The sequence below is a fragment of the Cercospora kikuchii genome (genome assembly GCF_019650295.1).
Source record: "Cercospora kikuchii DNA, contig_00001, whole genome shotgun sequence".
NCBI lineage: Eukaryota > Fungi > Ascomycota > Dothideomycetes > Mycosphaerellales > Mycosphaerellaceae > Cercospora > Cercospora kikuchii.
This window is the reverse complement of record NW_025408582.1, coordinates 1832602-1851661: the sequence shown is the minus strand read 5'-3', so window position 1 is coordinate 1851661 and position 19060 is coordinate 1832602. Positions and strand designations below refer to the sequence as shown.

General features: G+C 53.3%; 6 protein-coding genes across 6 annotated transcripts; 4 read left to right on the top strand and 2 right to left on the bottom strand.

The window, feature by feature from the left end:
* Nucleotides 1-3603: 3603 nt before the first annotated feature.
* CKM354_000065900 (uncharacterized protein) lies at nucleotides 3604-5052 on the top strand (the record flags this gene model as incomplete). The annotated part of the gene is made up of 1 exon (XM_044795755.1): nucleotides 3604-5052. One exon carries the CDS (start codon nucleotides 3604-3606, stop codon nucleotides 5050-5052), a length of 1449 nt encoding a protein of 482 aa, XP_044651690.1.
* A 2487-nt stretch (nucleotides 5053-7539) lies between these two features.
* Nucleotides 7540-8579, top strand: CKM354_000065800 (uncharacterized protein; the record flags this gene model as incomplete). Its single annotated transcript, XM_044795754.1, has 4 exons — nucleotides 7540-7802; nucleotides 7876-8185; nucleotides 8258-8379; nucleotides 8450-8579. 4 exons carry the CDS (start codon nucleotides 7540-7542, stop codon nucleotides 8577-8579), a joined length of 825 nt encoding a protein of 274 aa, XP_044651689.1.
* A 477-nt stretch (nucleotides 8580-9056) lies between these two features.
* On the bottom strand, nucleotides 9057-12003 carry CKM354_000065700 (uncharacterized protein; the record flags this gene model as incomplete). Its single annotated transcript, XM_044795753.1, has 3 exons — nucleotides 9057-10019; nucleotides 10070-11288; nucleotides 11375-12003. 3 exons carry the CDS (start codon nucleotides 12001-12003, stop codon nucleotides 9057-9059), a joined length of 2811 nt encoding a protein of 936 aa, XP_044651688.1.
* A 493-nt stretch (nucleotides 12004-12496) lies between these two features.
* Nucleotides 12497-13141, top strand: CKM354_000065600 (uncharacterized protein; the record flags this gene model as incomplete). The annotated part of the gene is made up of 3 exons (XM_044795752.1): nucleotides 12497-12500; nucleotides 12591-12745; nucleotides 12803-13141. 3 exons carry the CDS (start codon nucleotides 12497-12499, stop codon nucleotides 13139-13141), a joined length of 498 nt encoding a protein of 165 aa, XP_044651687.1.
* Nucleotides 13142-14466: 1325 nt separating this feature from the next.
* Nucleotides 14467-15366, bottom strand: CKM354_000065500 (uncharacterized protein; the record flags this gene model as incomplete). The annotated part of the gene is made up of 1 exon (XM_044795751.1): nucleotides 14467-15366. The coding sequence occupies one exon, from the start codon at nucleotides 15364-15366 to the stop codon at nucleotides 14467-14469; it is 900 nt and encodes a 299-aa protein (XP_044651686.1).
* Nucleotides 15367-16724: 1358 nt separating this feature from the next.
* CKM354_000065400 (uncharacterized protein) lies at nucleotides 16725-17864 on the top strand (the record flags this gene model as incomplete). Its single annotated transcript, XM_044795750.1, has 1 exon — nucleotides 16725-17864. One exon carries the CDS (start codon nucleotides 16725-16727, stop codon nucleotides 17862-17864), a length of 1140 nt encoding a protein of 379 aa, XP_044651685.1.
* Between the last annotated feature and the right edge of the window lie 1196 nt (nucleotides 17865-19060).

Below are 19060 nucleotides of genomic sequence, written 5' to 3'. Positions count from 1 at the left end.
AGACGAGCGGGCTGTTCTTGTCCCATCGGCGGTGGTCAGAGGACCAGAGGTGAAAGCAGTGAGGAAAAGCCACTCGCTACACAGCGCCGCCCTTTCTTCTCGACAACACTCTTGGCCGCCACGCGGTGCGGTTTGCCTTCATGCCTGTGACGGAATCCGGCTAGGGTTACGGAGTAGGCAGTCGTACGGTCTCGTACCGTGCCGACTCGTGCGAGGCACGATGAATAATAATGATGAGTGATCTTTCAGCAACACGTAGCATGCGGCTACTTTACAGTATGCATCTGCAGCACTAACAAACGACGGCTCGGATTTCACCGATCGGCTGGCACGATCTGGCATTAGGCACATGCACGATGCCTCCCTGGCGGTGGAGCTCACAAAGACGAGGAGGCGAGCAGTCAGGTAGTGGAATACGATATTCAATGGTTCCCGATACAACAGAATAGGAGCTGAATACATTCGATGCCTTTTCACATGCAGATGGATTTCTTCGGACTCGACACATTCATTCGAGGAGGAGCATTCCATGAGGCTCGTCGGGATACTGCCAGCAGTCTCAGTCTCATTTGTCCTAGTAAACGCCATTTTCTATAAAGCCGTAATGGTCAAATAAGTCAAGGTGGCTTCCATGTCTCCCTGATCGTCACAACAGGTAACTTGTTCTCATCACCAGCTCCAAAATCTTAGAGAACCTGCGCTGTCAGAGTCCGGGCCAGCTTAGTACCAGTCAGGGAGCTGTCTCGGTCGATATTGTTTCATCAATTCTCATCGGCGTGAAACTCGTGAGGTAGGGCGGTAAGGTTGAAGGAAAAGCTGCCACGTTGACAAGCAGGCTGTGAGCATTCCACTGTCGCCTCGAAGGTCCTCAAAAAGGGACGCATCTTGGCTCCAATTGATGCATTGACACAATACGTGCATGCGCCAAAGATCTGGGCGGCTTCACCTTGCCGTTGCCTGCAACCAGAAGCGGGTAAAGTGTAAAACTTGAGCCTCCTGTCGCTCAAAGCGCATCGGGGTCGCCGTGAGCTTACCGGGAAGAAGCTTATTGACGGTTACGGGGACTACGATCACATATTCGTGCGTTTTCAAGGATGCGGTGCTGGTGCAATAGCTGGTTCTGACATTGCTATTCGCCATAATGGTCTGCGTACCGTCTAGTGTGCACGTGGGAGGTGGAACCCTGGAGTTTTGAGGGCTCCAGTCGAAGCTGCGGCAGTACTGTGGCATTGGTTTGCAGCTTCTTCAGAGCTGTGGATGTGGCTTTGCCCTGCTTGACAATCGTACTCGGGTCTCCCGTGATGGTGAAATTCCCGAGAACTAGTGTCGTTGGGCTCAGTAGCAGAGTCGTGCGGTCGCTTTTGGGACCCGAGGTGGTGAGCACTGACAAAGTGATCGTTGACAGCTTATCAGCCGCAATCTCTATCTCGATACTTATGGATGCGGTGAAACTTGGGTTGTCAAACACACTGTGCCTATTGCTGCACTCCCAGCAGGCCGTACCGGCGTAGAGAAGTCGCTGGTCAAAAGTCGCACGGTGTGCTTTCTGCTTGTCGAGCAAGGCAACCTGAGCGATGATGAGAACGTAGTTAGTGAATCGGGGGGTTTTTTTTTGGTTCCAGACACCCGGCTTTTTACAATGAGCAAATGCAAGCACTCATCGCTGCCGCAAAGGCCAAGGTATAAAGGAGTGCCTGTTCAGCTCTACACATGACGGTCCCGGTAAAAAGTTTCCCGGTGTGTGTTCTGAGGTGTTGTCGACATCCTTCACATCAACCAGTATGCCAGCCCATCCTCACCGTCGTTTCCATGGCAGAACATTTCCACGTGCCGTCTCGGTGCCATATACGCCGCTGAGTAATACATCTAGCCACAAAGCCGAATCTGGTATACGAAATCTGATGTTGCCCAACGATGCCAAGCCTTGGCTCAAGGAAAGTGAAGTGGTGCTAGCGTCGCCAGCAACGCCACAGGGCCTACATGTACTTTTAGACCATGGATAACCAGATTCTCGGATGCAAAGCCGGCCACACGTTCGGGCGCGAGGGAGGAAAATCGGCAAGAGCGACTCAAATCAGATAGTGCGCGAGGTCAAGGAGCCGAGTGCAGCAATAAGCGAACAAAACGAACTGGCCTTGCCGGGGATTAAATGGTCCGGATTGCGGAGCACAGCCCGCACACGAGTCCATAGTATCTACCAGCCGACGAAGATGACCAACGCCGCCAATAGAATGGATGATGAGACTGAAAGATTGCGGTGCTGCACAACAAGAACAACGTCCAGGCTGCCTGAAATCATCCGTCGCGAGCTTGAGAACGGCGGAAGACAGCGAGGGCTTTGTTTGCGAGCAGACCGCCTGTGATTAAGAGCACTGACTGCTGGTCCAAGCACTCAATGATCGTGCTCTTCAGGAAGATACCAGCCACGCACTCTGATCCAGATTCCATTACTGAGATGCGCAGAAGTCAACCGAGTCAGCTCGTGGTGACTTTGTGGCGGGTCGCTCGATTAGCAAGAGGTCCGGTTCGCTCCTGAAGGTGCTCGGTGGAATGAAGCGACAACAACTAAGGGATATCATCGCCATGTCCCCTCGCGTAATGAAGCGACGTCCGTTGCGGCTCCGTGAGAAGAGGGCCTGTGGGACGAAGGCCACAAATGTCGTTGTCAGCTCAGATTCGATGGCATGCTTAAACCAAGATCACCCGTGGCATCCGGATGATTCAGCTTCCTGTCATAAAATCTGCATAATTTCTTTCAAAAACTCAGGGTGTCGATCGGCATCTCATGGGCGGTAGTTGTGCGTGATCCAAGGACGGGAAAGCATCAGCTAGGAGATGCCTCGCACGCGCTTTGAATGCTGATCAGTGGCAGTGCCCCCTTTTCTTCAAGATAATGAGCCTAAGGCATGTGTGCATGTTGTCTTGGTGCGGGTTGGTTAGGTTCTGGCAGTGCCGCAGCATTGCGCCTGTGTCCAGCACAGCCAGCAGGCTTTCTGGAATCTTCCCAAGGCGCTGTCAACACAGTCATCGCAATCTCCATCACTTGGGTCGGCGGAGGAGTCACGATGCTGTGGTGGATGTATTGCAAGCCCGTGATAGTCGTCGCATCCTGCCTTGCACACTCTTCCGTCGCTGTCCCTGAGCAAAGGAGCAAAGCGTCGCTCGTTGTTTGCGCCTCACTTCCGCGGCGTCCATCCTTCACTGATCCCACTCACGTGGCTGGTGCGTGGCTTTGCGTCCGTGCAATACGTCACTCCCAATAATCTTGCTTGCTCCAGATCGTCACGAGAGGCAGACATTCAGCTGCCACCACGCGCACAACCGCCAGACATACGCAGAATTGCAGCTGAACATTCGACGCGATTCGTCTCCGTTGCGCCTGCAGAAGTCTCGCGCCCACGCCTTTCCCGACGAAGCGACACGAAGGCCGGCAGCGACCAGCTCGTAGTTGCCGCTTACTGACAAAGCCACGCCGAACACATCATCAACCAGCACACGCGCACTCCTCGGCACCGCCCACCACGCCCACCACCTCTGCGACGACGCTACACCTGCGGAGCGGCAGCTCCTTCTCGCCACCACCTATTCCGCATATCCGTAATCATGTCCAGCAATCAGCAACAGCAGCAACCCCGCGAGCGAGAGGTCGTATTCTGCCATCAGTGCGAGAACGAGTGGTATCGTGACGAGCATGGCTTGGTATGCCCGGAATGTCAAGGCGATTTTGTGGAAGTGATAGAAGCGAACAACGACCCTCGCGAAGACGCACCCAATCCAGGCCCGTTCGGCGCCTTCGCACCGGACCCAGACGAAGACGACATCGATGATTTTCAGTGGCGCAACAATGGCCCGGGGCAATATCATGGCACTTTCCAACGTAATATCACACTACAGCCCGGACAGCAGGCTCCAGGTGGGCAGGGCGCAGGACTGTTTGGATTAATAGGACAGGCATTGGGCCCCGCTCTCCAGGGAATACTCGGTGGCCAGCAAGGACAACATCCGCATCAGCAGCCACAACAACAGCCAGGTCAACAGAGATCTCCTGGACCAGAAAGTCCTCGCGCAGAAGCGCCACAGTCACCACAAATGGGCGGTAGCACAACCACGAGGCATGGCTCCGGTCCCGGCTTCTCCTACACCATCACCACATCCACACGAGGTGGCTTCGGCCCGCGTGACGCGAACGCACCGCAGCCTTTGCAGGGTCAGCCCGAACACATCGAGCGTATGATGGCTCAGATGTTCGCGAACATTGGAGTTCCGATGCACGGACAGCATCCTCATGGGCAACACCCTCACCATCAAGCCGGGGGCATCGTCTTCGGCATGGCCCCACCCGGTATGGGTGCGCCGATGGGTGGACCAATGGGCGGACAGCAGATGGGCGGACCTATGGGCTTTGGTGGCCTCTTCCATCTACTTGGTCTCCCACCTGGCGGTGTCGCTGGCGATCACGTCTACACTCAAGAAGGGCTGGACAGGATCATCACACAGCTAATGGAGCAACATCAAGCTGGGAATGCTCCCCCTCCCGCATCGGAAGAAGCGATCGAATCTTTGCCCAGACGCAAAATCACAGAGAAGGACTTTGGCGATGGCGGCAAAGCTGATTGCTCTATCTGCATGGACGAGGCCGAATTGGGATCCGAGGTGACTGAGCTGCCGTGCCATCATTGGTTTCATCATGATTGTATCAAGGCCTGGCTTATCGAACACGACACATGCCCGCACTGTCGGCAAGGTATCACGCCCAAGGAAGGCGAGAGTACTGGCAACCGCCCTCGCGAGCCAGGTCAAGCTCCTCTGCACGACATGCACAGTCCAGACTATCAACGAGCACGCGTACCCGGTGAATATCCTTTCCCACGCCAAGATTCTTCTGGCGCCGGTGCGAGCGGAAGCACGAACACGGCAGACAATAGAAGAAGTGCGAGCCCTCGAGCGGAGCGCAGTGGCGGTATGTTTTCGCGCATGCGAGAGGCCTTCTCGCCTCGCGACCAGCCCGCTCCTGACCAGAGGGGCAGCGGAGAAGGTGACAAGCATTCTTGACCCTCATCTTTTCGTGGCGTTTGGGATCGAATTGGAAACAGCGGTAACATACCGCCTTCTTGTATAGCATCTTGGCTCACGTTTTTGATGCTTTAGATGATAGCGTTTCGAGAGCGAGCAGCGATGATACTACAGCGACGAGGCGCCAGCGGTTTTCGGCGTTGATGACCAGGACGACACGGCGATTTCGTCCACGATACTTCTGATTACCAGTAGGTTGTATAGCCGTAGCTCAGGGACTATGGCATTGACATCACTTCCCAGCAACCGTATTGCAGTTGCAACTCGTCGGTTCTGCCGTTGTTGGCGTCTACGAGCAACTTATTTCTGAGTGCCTAGGAACCTTGTCCGATTTCACATATATTTCTAGTTTTGGCTACGCCTTACGCAGCGTAACTCATGCGCTCTGTGTCGTCAAGCGAGGTAGTCGCCGAACCTAGTTCGCTAGAGATATCGCAAAGTGAGCGTAATTCCCAGTTTCCGTTTTGCTGGCCGCAGCTCTTACGGCGTATTGCGATGCTGTAGCACTTTGCACCATACGAGAAGGGACTCCAGATCGCGGAGTTGTGCGTAAATCGGATAAGTCTCTCTCTCTCTATACTTCCAGAATGAGAGCACTTATTCGCGGCCGTGTCGAGCTCTCTGCCTTGCACAGCGTAACCAAGGCATTATGTCTCGGGAAGCAAGGCAGGCGTGAGATCGAGGTCGCGACGAGACCTCATAAGAAGGGATGTTCTCAGTTATTCTTTGCTGTCCGCGCCTTCAACCTCGGACTGTCAAATGATTGAATCTCTGCCATGCTTCCGACCACGTTCCAAGAAGCATCAAAGACTTCGGAGAATTTCCAGCCAGTCGTGGCGTCCAAGAAACGACTGCCTTGCTTGTCTCCCCTCGTCTCGAAAATCGTTTCCTCGCAAAGGTAGCGCTTCGCTCTTGACCAAAGTTTGCACTGATTGGCAGTTGCTTGCCACAGCTTGTTTTCCAACAACTTGTCTCGTACAAGATCATCGAAGAAACGCGAAGCAAAAGCGAAGCAAGCGAGCTGGTATCTCGGGACTAATGCACACTGCACATCTTCTGTGGGGTGTTTGCAGAGATATGTCACCGACACCTGCCTGTTGCGGAGTTTCCTGCCGGACAGAGTTGCAATCTGATGTTCAGAGATCGACAAGGATGAAGATCTGCGAGTCTTGGCTATGCTTGGCAACAGAGCTTTTCTGGTTCTTCATTCGACGAGGGTTTGGACGGACTTGCAGCGTGCAGAACGCCATCTTCATCTCGAAGCTTTGGACGGACAGGGCTTTGTGGCCTGTACATGCTTATCGGCAATTGTGGGTGAGGGAATCTGCAATTTGTTCCTCTCTTGTGCGACTGCACTTTATTTGACAGGTTCGGAGTACCACCGCAAGAACGTGTGTTTCACGCGTGTCTCTGGCGCGTGGCTTATCTCGTGCGACGCAACCTATTTCATACAATCATCCTCCTGGATCCGGTCATGATGAGGTTTGTTTCTGGACTGTGGCGGTACCGAACGAGTCTTTGCAAGCGTCACACTGATGGGAATGTCATCTGCGCTTTCCCCTTCTACCCATCGACCTCGGGCGAAAAGCACAGCTGAGGGAGATCGGCTTTCGCCTCGAGACTCCCGCTATCAACTCTCACGCCGCAGATCTGCCCTCGACACGCTCGCATATGACCTGCAAGAAACCAATGTATCCACTAGCTCATCAAAGATACATCAAATTGCCCTCGTGGGCGGCAATTCCACCAACCAACCAAGTCCACCCCGAGAGCTCCGACGAACCGACCTGCCGCATTATCTCAAGCCTCGCACGTAGCAAAGGCAACATATCCACTTGCCAAGCCGCTTCTCGCTGCCTCTAGCCGCTGCACTCGCTCGCTTAAGTTCCCACTCGACTACACCTACTGTGGCAAGTCATCAAGTCATTCCTACCTGGAACACACCCGTACCTACTGTCTGCACCGCACGTCCTGCAAGGCGGAAACAAGCTCCTTCCAGTGGCTGCAGACACGGCACCTTCTAGCTTCAAGCCTTCTAGCCTTGGCTGCCTTTGTGGCGGATAGATGATCGCCTGCCTTGTATGGCCTGCGCCGCTCCGTGATAGCAGAATGGGAGATTGTTACATACGAGGCTGTCCTTTCTCTCTACCATCCTACTGGGTCGGCGGAAGATCTCTACAGCGCCTGCCGGTTAGGGACTCGTATGCGATTTTCGACCCCGTTCCCGCGTGATGCTCGAAGTGTGGTATTGCAGTAGTGTGGAATCTCAATTGGGGGTGTGAGCCGTGTCGGTGTGGGATTGTTAGCGGTAGGTCTGGTATAAAGTATGTCCACTCCTTCGCTCCGTTACATGTGAAGAATCCATCAAGGTCGCCTCTTCTTTCGATTTATTCACTTGGATTCGATACTACTTCGTTCTAGAACCTCTACGTCAGCAGGACTACCGTCATCCTTCTTCTCTCTAGGATGTTCTCTTCGATCTTGGCCCTCGTGGCCGCTGCTAGCGTTGCTACTGCCGAATATGTTCGATGTGGAACAGCACAACCCAACTCTACGCACGTGGCTGAGATGAACGATGCCTTCTTCGCTGCAGACCTCCAACGCGTTGTGGCCCAGGCCGTGTCTGTCAACACTTACGTCCACATCGTCACGACATCAGCCAAATCTGGACAGTACACAAAAGCCCAAGCACAGCAACAGATGAGCGTCATGAACGACGCATATGCTCCGTAAGCCAAACACTCGATCCCTCCCTGGATCGAAATATCGTGAACCAAACTAACCTCTCTCCCCCTCTGACAGTCTCGGCATCTCCTTCAACACTCAAGCAATCGACATCACCGTCAACAATGCCTGGGCTGCAGCCTCCCAAGGCAGTTCCGCTGAACGCCAAATGAAGCAAACTCTCCGTCAAGGCTCCTACAGCGACCTGAACCTCTACTTCCTCTCCGATCTCGGTGGAGGTCTCTTGGGCTTCTGCTACTTCCCTCTTGCAAGCCCAACCTCTTCGGACAAGATCCTCGATGGATGCATCAACCTTGCTGGAAGTCTTCCAGGTGGTGATGCCACCAACTACGATGAGGGTTACACTGCTGTGCACGAGACTGGTCACGTAAGTCCCAACTTTCAAGAGTATCCTAACAGGTCTGTTGGATTCTGTTGCTGACTTTCTTCGATACTTTAGTGGTTCGGTCTCTACCACGTCTTCCAAGGCTCCTCGTGCTCAGGCTCCGGCGACCAAGTCTCCGACACTCCTATCCAGAAGACCGCCACGAGCGGCTGCCCTGCTTCGCAAGATTCTTGCCCGTAAGTATTTCCCATGACTTCGTCACTTATATATTTGGAGAAGGACGCTTTGACTGACATCTTTGCAAAGCAACTCCGCCGGCGCAGACAGCATCCACAACTTCATGGACTACAGCTACGACCGCTGCATGTACGAATTCACTTCTGGACAAAGCCAGCGTGCGAATGCAATTTACTCGCAGTACCGTGCTGGAAAATAAACTTCACGACTTGATAGCTAGAGAGAATTGCATCAAAAATCGACAGATAGCGAAGGCGTTCCTGGTTCTCATGGAGTTGGCTAGAGAAGCAGTTGAGAGTGTACAGAAGGGCAGTTGAGAGTGTACAGAAGGTTCGCTTTTCTAGGTGAATAGAAAGCGCATCAAAAGGAGACAGAGTACGACTACAGATGAATATTTCGATGAAATCCCAGACGAGATGACTAAAACTTCAATGTAGAGATTTTTTGAAGCTGAAAATGTGATCCACAAAGAGTCATGCAAAGTTCTACACATCGATACTCGCCCCTGTCGGAATAGAAGACGAAGAAGATCTGGATAGTTTCAAACATTGCCGTAGCCTTCATAACCCATTTGTTTGTACACATCGCTCTCTACGTGTACATTGCCAAGTCAGAGAATATATATATGATGCCATCATGTCATGTCATCGAACGCAATCTTTCAATGAAACCCTCCTCAACCCCTACTAAATCCTCCCTCAACATCCGCCTCTCCATACTGTCTCGCCATGCCACTCATACCCTGCATAAAACTCGCAGCATCGTCCAGCGGCGGCGTCAAAGTTCGATCAATCAGATTCGCCACCTCGCTGTTGTCATTTCCCTCGCCAACAGACGTGGTGTTCGCACCCTCTTCCAGCCCGACAGGTGCCGTGGTGCGAAGATCTCTCCCGGAAGCACTCCCGACAGCTCTCTCCTCCTCTTCTAGATACTCCTGAAATGTTCCCATCCCACGCTTCTCCGCCGCACGCAAAGCCTCATCCACCGTTCGGAAGAAGTTATGTTCTCCTCCACATAAATCCACAATGCCAGCCTTTTCGAACAGTTTCCACACTTTTGACTTCTTCGGTGGAATGCGACAGAAATACACACCATGCCCTCGGTCTTTGTACTCTTTCACAATTTCTACTAGAACTTGCGCTGCGGCGTAGTCCATTCCCGTCACGCCATGGATATGGAATATGATATTTTTATTGTGTTCTTTACTCCTCATGGAAGGAAGAGCAGGGTGTGCATAATTCGTGCCGTAGTCTTCTAGTCGTTTTAAACGGTCTTTCAAGGAGCCAGTGTTGGCAAACGTGAGAGGTTCGGGAATTTTGACGATGAGGCTGTTTGGCACCATTTCAATGCGGCCTTCTTGAGCGAGGAGCTCAGCGTTCTCAAATTCGTGGGTGCCTGGGACACGGCCGAGGATCTGGACGCGAGGGCGCGTGGCGTGCTTCATGAGGCGGATCAAGGAGAATATGATGCCGACGATGATTCCGCCGCGGAGCGACCAGAAGAAAGTGGTGAGGAAGACGAGAAGCATCAAGAAGAGCTCGATGTAGCCGCCGATTTGCCAGAAGAAGATTATGTCGTGCGGAGCTTCCTCCAGGAGGGAGATGGAGACGACTGTAATCATGGCGCAGAGGACGCCTTTCTGCAATGCGTGTTAGCCTGCTCAGGACAAGACGTGGTCGCACGACTTACTGGAATGTAGTAAAAGTAAGGCAGAAGAAACACAGTGCACAGGACTGTGATGAGCGACAGAAAGACGCTGCTCATTGGAGTCTTGCCTCCCGTGCTGACGTTGATCTTGCTTCGCCCATAGCCTCCAAATGCCGGAATTGCCATGAAGGCTCCTCCGACTATGTTTGCCACGCCAAGTGCAACGAGTTCGCGATTCGAAGACACACTGATGCCGCGGATACCATCGCTCTCCTCCGCCTCTTCCACTGTTCCGTCTTTTCGCGTTTTGTGCACGACTTCCGTCTTCACATTGCCACTGCCAAGACTCTTTGCTGCGACACAACTCTCGAAAAAGCCAAGGAGTGCAACGATGAAAGCGGTCTCGAAGGCATCATTGACGTGCTTGAAGTTTTCCTGCGCAAACGGCCAGTGCGGCTGAAATATTGGAAGGCCCGACGGCGGTCTGATGTCTCCAAGAATATCCAATCCCTTTGATTGCCAGTCGTATCGCCAAGCCAGAACGGCTGACAGCACGACGACAATGCATCGGTCTGGAATAAAGACGACCCAACTGAGCTTGGGCAGTGGTTGCAGCCGGCGCTTCAGCTCTCGCATGAACAGAATGACTGCAACTGCGCCAAAGCTGATACCAGCAGTGAACTTATGGATTTCGTGCCGATGATCGCTGATGAACATGAGGGTGTCGAGAGGCGAACCATGTGCGCGTACGGAGTTCTCTGCTGCTTTGTCTAGACCCATCTCAGGCAAGAGCTGGTTAATGAAGATGACAAGACCGATACTGCTAATGAAGCCACGTAGGAAAGGGCGGGACAGAACGCTGTCCAGGAAACCAAGTCGCAATATGCCAGCAATGAGAATGAAAGCGCCCGCGATACCAGTAACCATGCCGCCAACCTGAGCCGCTTTCATGCCATCGTCATCGCGGATATGGCCCTTCTTAATGGCCTCGACCACCACACTTCCCGTCAATAATGAGCCAGCTGCTTCTGGTCCAACTACCATTTGCGAGCATGTGCCAAGAATTGCATAGATGAAAGGGTTGAATACGAATGCGTAGAGGCCATTGATCGGTGGCATGTGACTCAAGTTGCTGGCGTACGACAGTGCCATTGGGACGTAGAAGGAGGCCATTGTAATAGCTGCAATCAGGTCCCCACGTAAGAACTGCCACCTGTATTGCTGAATCCAGTTTGTAAATGGCACGTAGTAATTGATGTACCTACCAAGAAATCAGCATATTGTAAACCAAGCGCGGTCGGCTCAATTGCTAGAGCTAGAAATTGCAGCGGGGTCAGCAAGACGGACATCATTCGCTTCTCTTTTATACCAGCTCGTTCTCGCAGCCAACTGGTAACTCCATGTGCTTTCGGCTTGCCCAGCAGGCCTTCGCTAACAGCATCCGGGAGGTGCTCGACGATACCACCACGCGTCTGCGTGTTGAAGTCGTCTGATGTTTCATAGCGGGCCCCGAGTCCTGGCCGACTCTGCTCGAAGCTATTCAAGGTCTCGGCGTAGGTGCTCGCGAAACTGCCGTAGCCTCTCGCTCGTCTCGGACGCACTGTCTGCTCGCTGTCCCGGTTGTATCGCTCCAGCAGTGCTGTTGCCGCGTTGGGCGTCTCTTCCGATGGCCCAATGGCTCCTTCTTGATGTGTGGCTTCGATGTTGGTGACGGCTGCGGGTTCGTGATCCTGGGGCTGGATACCTGGGGCATCGGTGCCTTGCTGTGAGCGCTGGTCGTCAGGCGAGGTCGACGGCATGTGTGAGACGCGAAGCTGCGAGGGCTGGTTCGGACGGTGTTGCTGGAAGCTCATTCGTGACGGCGTGCCCGGGCTCGTTGGACTCCCAGGACTTCGAGGTCTGCTGTCTGCATTTGTTGATGCCTTGCTCGAACTCCCGCTCGAGCCTGGCGCGGACGGGGTGTTGTTGGAGGCCATGGCTGCACAACGGCAGTGCTGCTCGCACAATTGTTTACTTTAGCCCGCAACGAGGGAAAGAGACTCGACTCGATCAACCGCCGGCTACGCTGGCTCCACACTTTACTCTTCTCGTCCAGTTCGAGAGCATCATTCGCATCTCGTGCCGAAACGCCAAGTGCTGGGAGTCGACGACAAGAGGTCTGCTGCCAGCACAGCGACAACGCCAGAAATCACAGGGTGCCTTGTCCAGACTTGTGATACAATCCAATGATCAGCCACGCGATCAAGGTCAGCAGAATCTCCTACGCCCAGCGCTGCCGAGCCCTCACTGCGACGGGGCCGGAGCCGACTTTCGCCGCTCCGACCTCCGAGCCTTGGCACCCACTCAATTCTCTCGCGAGCTCTGCGCCCAAACCACTTCCGCTCTTCAGACAAACTCGACTTTGTCCACCACGACCATCTTCGTCCTTCCGACCCTGAACCAAACGCTAGACCACCTTACTCACTAGCCATGGGTAAGTATCAGCTGTGTTCAGTACTGGCTACAGCCGTCGCCGGCTGAAAACCGCTCCATCGCCAATGCGCGCGCTCACAATTCCTCTCAGCACCAAAGTTCGACCCCAACGAGGAGAAGATTATCCACCTCCGCGCCACTGGTGGTGAGGTTGGTGCTTCGTCCGCTCTTGCCCCAAAGATTGGTCCTCTCGGTCTCTCGCCAAAGAAGGTCGGAGAAGATATCGCAAAGGCCACTGGTGACTGGGTAAGCATCCACGATTTCGCCCACGAGCTCGAATTTTTCCTCTAATAACCGTCTCAGAAAGGTCTCCGTGTCACCGTTCGCTTGACCATCAAGAACCGTCAAGCCGCCGTCTCGGTCGTCCCATCCGCTTCGTCGCTCGTCATCAAGGCCCTCAAGGAGCCACCGCGAGACCGCAAGAAGGAGAAGAACATCAAGCACACCAAGTCCATCCCTCTCGATGAGATCATCAACATCGCCAGGACTATGCGCCACAAGTCCATGGCCAAGGACCTGAAGGGTACCGTTTTGGAGATCCTCGGCACTGCTTTCTCCACTGGCTGCCAGGTTGACGGCCGCTCGCCAAAGGCCATCTCAGACGATGTCAAGGCCGGCGAGATCGAGATCCCAGAGGAGTAAGCGTTTGCTTTCGACAAAAGTAGAGTTGCAGATACCCTCGATTCAAAAGAAATGTTTCTATGGCACGAAGCCTCTGAAGTCACGAATAGCATTGGGGCGGGCGGCGTACAAGGCGTAGGTGTCACCCAGCGGTGACTGGATACTTTTCGATTTGAAAAGATGGCTGCTGCACAGCCAACACTTCGACTTGGCTCCGCTTGCCCTGTCAAGCATCACTCACTTTCACTTTTCTTTTCAGTAGGTTGCTCGCGCACCCCTCACCGACACTCTGGGACGATTACACATCATTTTTTCGATCCCTATTTAGTGTGAGGGAGATTGATCTCCAGGGCTTTCGCAAGAGAGTTCCTACCTCTTACTCACTGCGCTGTCTATTCCATTGACGGGGAAGTCCATCCGACGAGGTGACATACCAAATTATATGCTAATCATATCTTACGTGCAATCGCATGACTCGATCAGTGATGATGGAACATATGGCTCGCAATCTCGGTTGGAACGCGTATTGATGCCAAAGATCTCATATAGTCTGCCCACCGGCTGATGACATGCCAACGCTAGTTATCAACAACTAGAAAGCCAGATGTTGCAGAGAGCCCAACGGGCTGCTGCTGAACAGCTAGGTAACGCTTTGAACAATTCACTCATTTCTACAAAATACCGATCTCCAATTTTCGCGGTTTCAAGCAGCAGTTCATCACACAGTCATGCATCTTCGTCAAACCCATGAGCGAAGACCTTGGCCTGCTTTCAGAGAACGTCGGACTGTCTTCCATCACTTCACATGTGTCTCATAGGACATCTCTGCCGCACAGTGTTGGACGGGATTAGGTACATGTGCAGGGCAGCCTGTATGTGAACGGAAAGACTTGTGCTCTCTGAGGACTGGAAGAAGATACCATCCTTGTCAGGAGTAGACTCGTGAGCAGCGATGCCTGCTTTAGCCTGGAGAAGGGTGTGCTCTCTGGCAATTGACCCAGACCACAACTCGGGCCGGGGCTAAGCATGTTGGCACTGATGTCTTTATTGGGACAGAGAAAGGCGTACTCTCTGGCAATCGCTTGGTACCAAAACCTCGGCCAGAGCTAAGCTCGTAAGCAGCGACAGCGGTATTCTAATGGAGTATGTCGTGCTCTCTGGAAATTGATTCCAATCAACATATTATCTAGAGCTACGTACATTGGCAGTGAAGCCTCTGTACCTCCGGAGAAAGCTGTGCTTTTCAGCAGTGGCATCAAATCATTATACTAGCTAGGATCGTGTACGTGAGCTGTGAAGCCTGTATGCAACAAGAGAAATGCGTACTATCGCAAAGATGCTTCACCTCACAAACCCGGAATCCAATCCGCCAAGTTGAACGTATAACAACTTGGAATCTCATCCTCCTCAAGAATATCCTCATGCTCCACCGCCAGCTCCCTCTCCTCATCCTTCCAATACGAAGCATCATCATCCAGCCAGAAGTTCAACCTCTTCGACTCCCGCACACCTCGCTTTGTCTCCTTCTTTTTCTCCTCCGTGAACGCCAAATGCTCACGAACCTTCTTTCGTTGAGCGAGATACGCTTCCCAGTCATAATCCGGATGTATGGGAATCTTGCATCGCTGTGCATCCCTCTCTGCATTCTTCATCACTCTGCCATTAGGCGCGATCCAATTTGGGGGGCGGACCATAAGTTTGAGAAGTGCGAAAAATTCCTTTTCCTCTGCGGGGGTTTTCATGGAGTTGTGCCACCACTGGGGTTCGTCGTCGATCCAATGTTCTCTTTTGTAATGGGCACCACAGCAGCATCCGCGCGGGCATTCTCTTCTTGGCTTTTGACGCTGCCATGGTTTTCCCTTTGGCTCTGGTCGTTCTTCTGGCTCTGGTTGTTCCTCTGGCGGCGGGTTTCTGGGTTCACTCGGCCCGGTTTGGGTGCTCTCCTCCTCCTCTTCGTCCTCCACAGTGGCCTTGTATTTGGGATCGAGGATCGCATCCTTGGCTGCATCGACTTTCACGAAAAGGGCTTGGTGTAGAGCCTTCTTCTTCTCGTCGAGACATTTGTCTGGATGTAAAAGTAAGGCCAATTTACGGAAGGCGACCGTAACGTCTCGCTCATTAGATTCGGGTTTGAGGCCCAGGATGGCGCGTGGATTCTGGTTGCGTTTGACCTGCGAGTAGACTTGGAGAAGAGTTGGAGAGGGTTGTGCTCCCGCATCACTTGTCTTTGTGGATACGGATGCCATCGTGCCAGCACTCGTGTAGTAGCCTTGCTTTGGAAGAATAGGAACCTGCTGCTCGATTCACACAGTATGGGGGAGTGTGGGTGAGCAGACAACCCCTTGGTTCGAGGCGATCGTAAGTGTAGCTGTCTCGAGAATCTTGTAATGGTAAGAGGTTGTAAGTGAGCTACGCCTGTTGGCTTTGACGGCTTTGGAATCCTGGAGGTAGAACGAGGAGTGCAGACTATGTACTCAAAAATCGAGCCCGCGCAGTCACGAATTTTGGGTTGGGAATCCAACATTGGCAGACACTGGCCTCGCATTCATATGCGACTGATCGTCCAATAATGATTGATCTTACTGCGTGAATACTGTGCGAACCGCCGGAATTGGCACCCGTCCTTAGCGAACCTACCTGGAACAATACTTGGTCGGGCAAAGGTGCTCGTAGGCACGGAAGTATAAATTTGAAGACAGCCCAGGGAAGTTATTTCACAGCCTGCGATTGCAGAACGCCTTCATCCTGTACAGATATGTTGAGCCGATATTCCCGACGGCGAGAACGTGGTCGTAGACGGCGTTCCTTTCGTCGAGTTTGGTAGGGTACTTTTTGCATCTGAGTCGCTGTAGCACATCGCGAGGGCTTCCTCTCTTCTCGCAGAGGTCGACAACCATCGTCGCTTTGACCACATCGGTAGATGACGGCAACATAAGTTGATGGCTGCAGTACTTGTGTCTGACAGGACGTGTGCCATCGATGAGTTTTGTCCGTTGATACCTGTGCGCAGCGATGAAGAAGTCGAGTTTCGCCGTGGTGAAAGCTTCTCTGGCCAAATGCTAGTTCACGTGCGATCATGAGAAGAAGTGAACTTCCCGCGGCGCGCAGGCATGAGATGATCAGATTGTCTGGCATGGAGCGCGAGTGGACGGAACTGAGGCAAGTGAAATGGAGTTGTGAGCATGGATGCTCATGCTCGCCATCGCTGGGCTCGAGCGCTGCAATCTCTACACGTAAGTCAGCAGCATTGAGTAAGTCCACTGCATACATGATCGTGTTCGACGCCGCTTTGAGAGTGTAAGTTGTTGGCTGTGTTCAAGGTAAGGAAGAAAATGTCGTCCGCGCATCTCGCTTGATTCTGCGCCATGAAATGTGGCGCATGCGAGCTTCAACTTTCAAGTCGTCATTCGGTCCTTCCTTCCATTCGCCCACGGCACAGCTCCAAGTCCACTCTTATCACAAACATACACAACCCATCCCAGCCACCCCAGCCAGCCAAACAGTCTGCATCATCAGAGCAAATACCACAGAAGCGATCCAGAATAGAAGACGAGTCTACAGACAGCGCAAAACATGATGCATGGCCGATGAAACTCCAGCCAACATGCCCAAAGGCCATCGCATTTCCGTCATCGGCGCCGGTCTCGCCGGGCTCACTTTAGGACGATGCCTGCATCAGAAAGGCATCAAAACCAGCATCTTCGAGAAAGCGAGGAAATCCGTGAACAGAAATAATTATGGCGTCACATTGTATTCCAAGTCCTATCTACCACTGCTTCAAGTACTCCAATTGGACGAAGCGACATTTCGGAAAAAGGTCGCCGTAGACAGCCACCTTATCGGAGGGACAGGAAGCATTCGCGGCCAAGGAGAGAAAGACTGCTTCAAAGCGAACAAGAACAGGCTCGAAGCTTTGCTCGCGGAAGAACTGGAAGTGAAGTGGGACCACGAGTTGACGAATTTGGAAGCTCTGCCTGGAGCGGTCGAGCTGGAGTTCAAGAACCACAGTCGGCATGCAAGTACCTACGTGGTAGGAGCTGACGGCCCGCATTCTACTGTGCGAGGGAAGGTTCTCCCTGAGGCGGGTCCGACGACTTTGCCGTACGCGACGTACAATGGCAAACGACGTGTGAGTCGAGAAGAATGGGAGAGGGACTTTGCGCCCGGCTTCGAAAGCGGAAATGTGGTGGAGAAGAGAGTAGGGAATGAAGGAAGCACGCTTCTGCAAATCTCACTGAACAGCGTGAGTGATGACGAGGCGAGCATCAACTACGTCTTCTCGCGGCCAGCGAAGAGGTCGGGCGAAGATGCACTGTACCGTCCGCAGCGAGATAAGGCAGAGGCGAAGGATGTTCCAGATGAGCTTTTCGCCGAAGTGAAAGACTTGCAAGACCAGCTATCTGGACCGTTGAAGCTGATTTTCGACCCGGAAGCGATGAAGAAGGACAGACTGCTCAACTGGCTCATGCGATCCCTTCACGTTGACACAACGAAGCTTGGCCAGCCCGCTGAAGAGGGCATCGTGTTGATTGGTGATGCAATCCATGCTGAACCAATCCTAGGCGGCATGGGCGCGAACCAGTCAATTGAAGACGCAATGGCCCTCGCCGAGATCCTGGCTGAGAAAGACGCAAAGGTGCAGGGCTTGTATGACAGGAGAGCCGGCGAATGGCAGAAAGGGCTGAGAGAAGCCGAAAGCAGGATCGGGAACATGCACGGCGTAGCATCGAGAGCGAGTCTCTGAGATAAGAAAGTGAGCGGATACTGGCAAGAAGCAATTGCGAATCGTTTCTGACTGGTTAATGAGGGAGATGGTGCTAATGGCTGCCAGCAGATTGTGGCGTTAGAGTGGACTGCATAAGCTCGAGCACGGCGTTTGTGAGAGTATGTTGTGTTCAGCAGCGAAGCACAAAAGTCGCTTGAGTGCATGCGGAGTGTCGCAGATCTTGTTCGTAAAGGTGCATAGTGAGCACACGGCTGGATATGTGGCTGGAGCAAGCTTTTTTGCTCTCCGAGGTGCCTTGGGCTGTTACATGATGGGTGGAATACCTCTTCTCCTCCCTGCTGTGCTGTTCTCGTTCGTCATGTTATTTTCGGCTTATCATCTCCTGTCGGTCTTGTTGGTGATCCACTGTTGGATGCGTGAAGACTGTCGCAGCCCGAACCCGGTCCGCCCTAGGTGTTGCATGCTCCATGTACGCTAAAAATGTTGATCACAGCATAGCGCACCGCAGCAAAGCGTGCAACTCACCTAAGTGGGATTGTCAAACATAGCTTTGTGATGTCGAGAAATTCCGGCAACGACCCATCGTCACGTCAGCGGACCGGCGCTAGTCATTAGCTACTCACATGTGCACCCGTCTGTCCTGCTACATACAGTGCATGGACAGTCCGATATGGTGCTCAGATCTCGCGTGGTGGCATGTCGATCGTCCTCGTGTCATTTTGGCTCTTGCCTGCATAAGGAAGGCGTCACCTCAGGTACGCTGTGGATGTACATTGAAGTCTTGACAGCATGGCGTCCCAGTCGATGGCAGCACTACTGCACTGCACCGCGCTCAATATGGGTCGGCCCAGGATTCTCCAGGCCAGGTGCGTCGTTGTCGAACCCACTCGAGGAGTCGGGAGTGGAGACGTGTCAGCATGGTGGGCTGGGATTTCGAGCCGGCTGCACAGCGAATGCAGCGCGGCAATTGGCAGCATTTGCTGGGCTGTTTTCGCGTTGCATGGTGGTGAGGTGAGGCATGCTGGAAGCCGTGCTGTTCTCATGATTATTATTGTACAGAGGTACCGTAGGAGATGCTGAAGATCTGTACGCAGCCGCGCCGGCCGAGCCGTTGGTGCCGTGGACAGCGTGTGATCGGACGGGGATCGCTGCGGCGAGGGGCTGGCGATAGGCTGGAGGAGGAGGACAAGCGATGCGAGTCGCCGGAGCGTCGA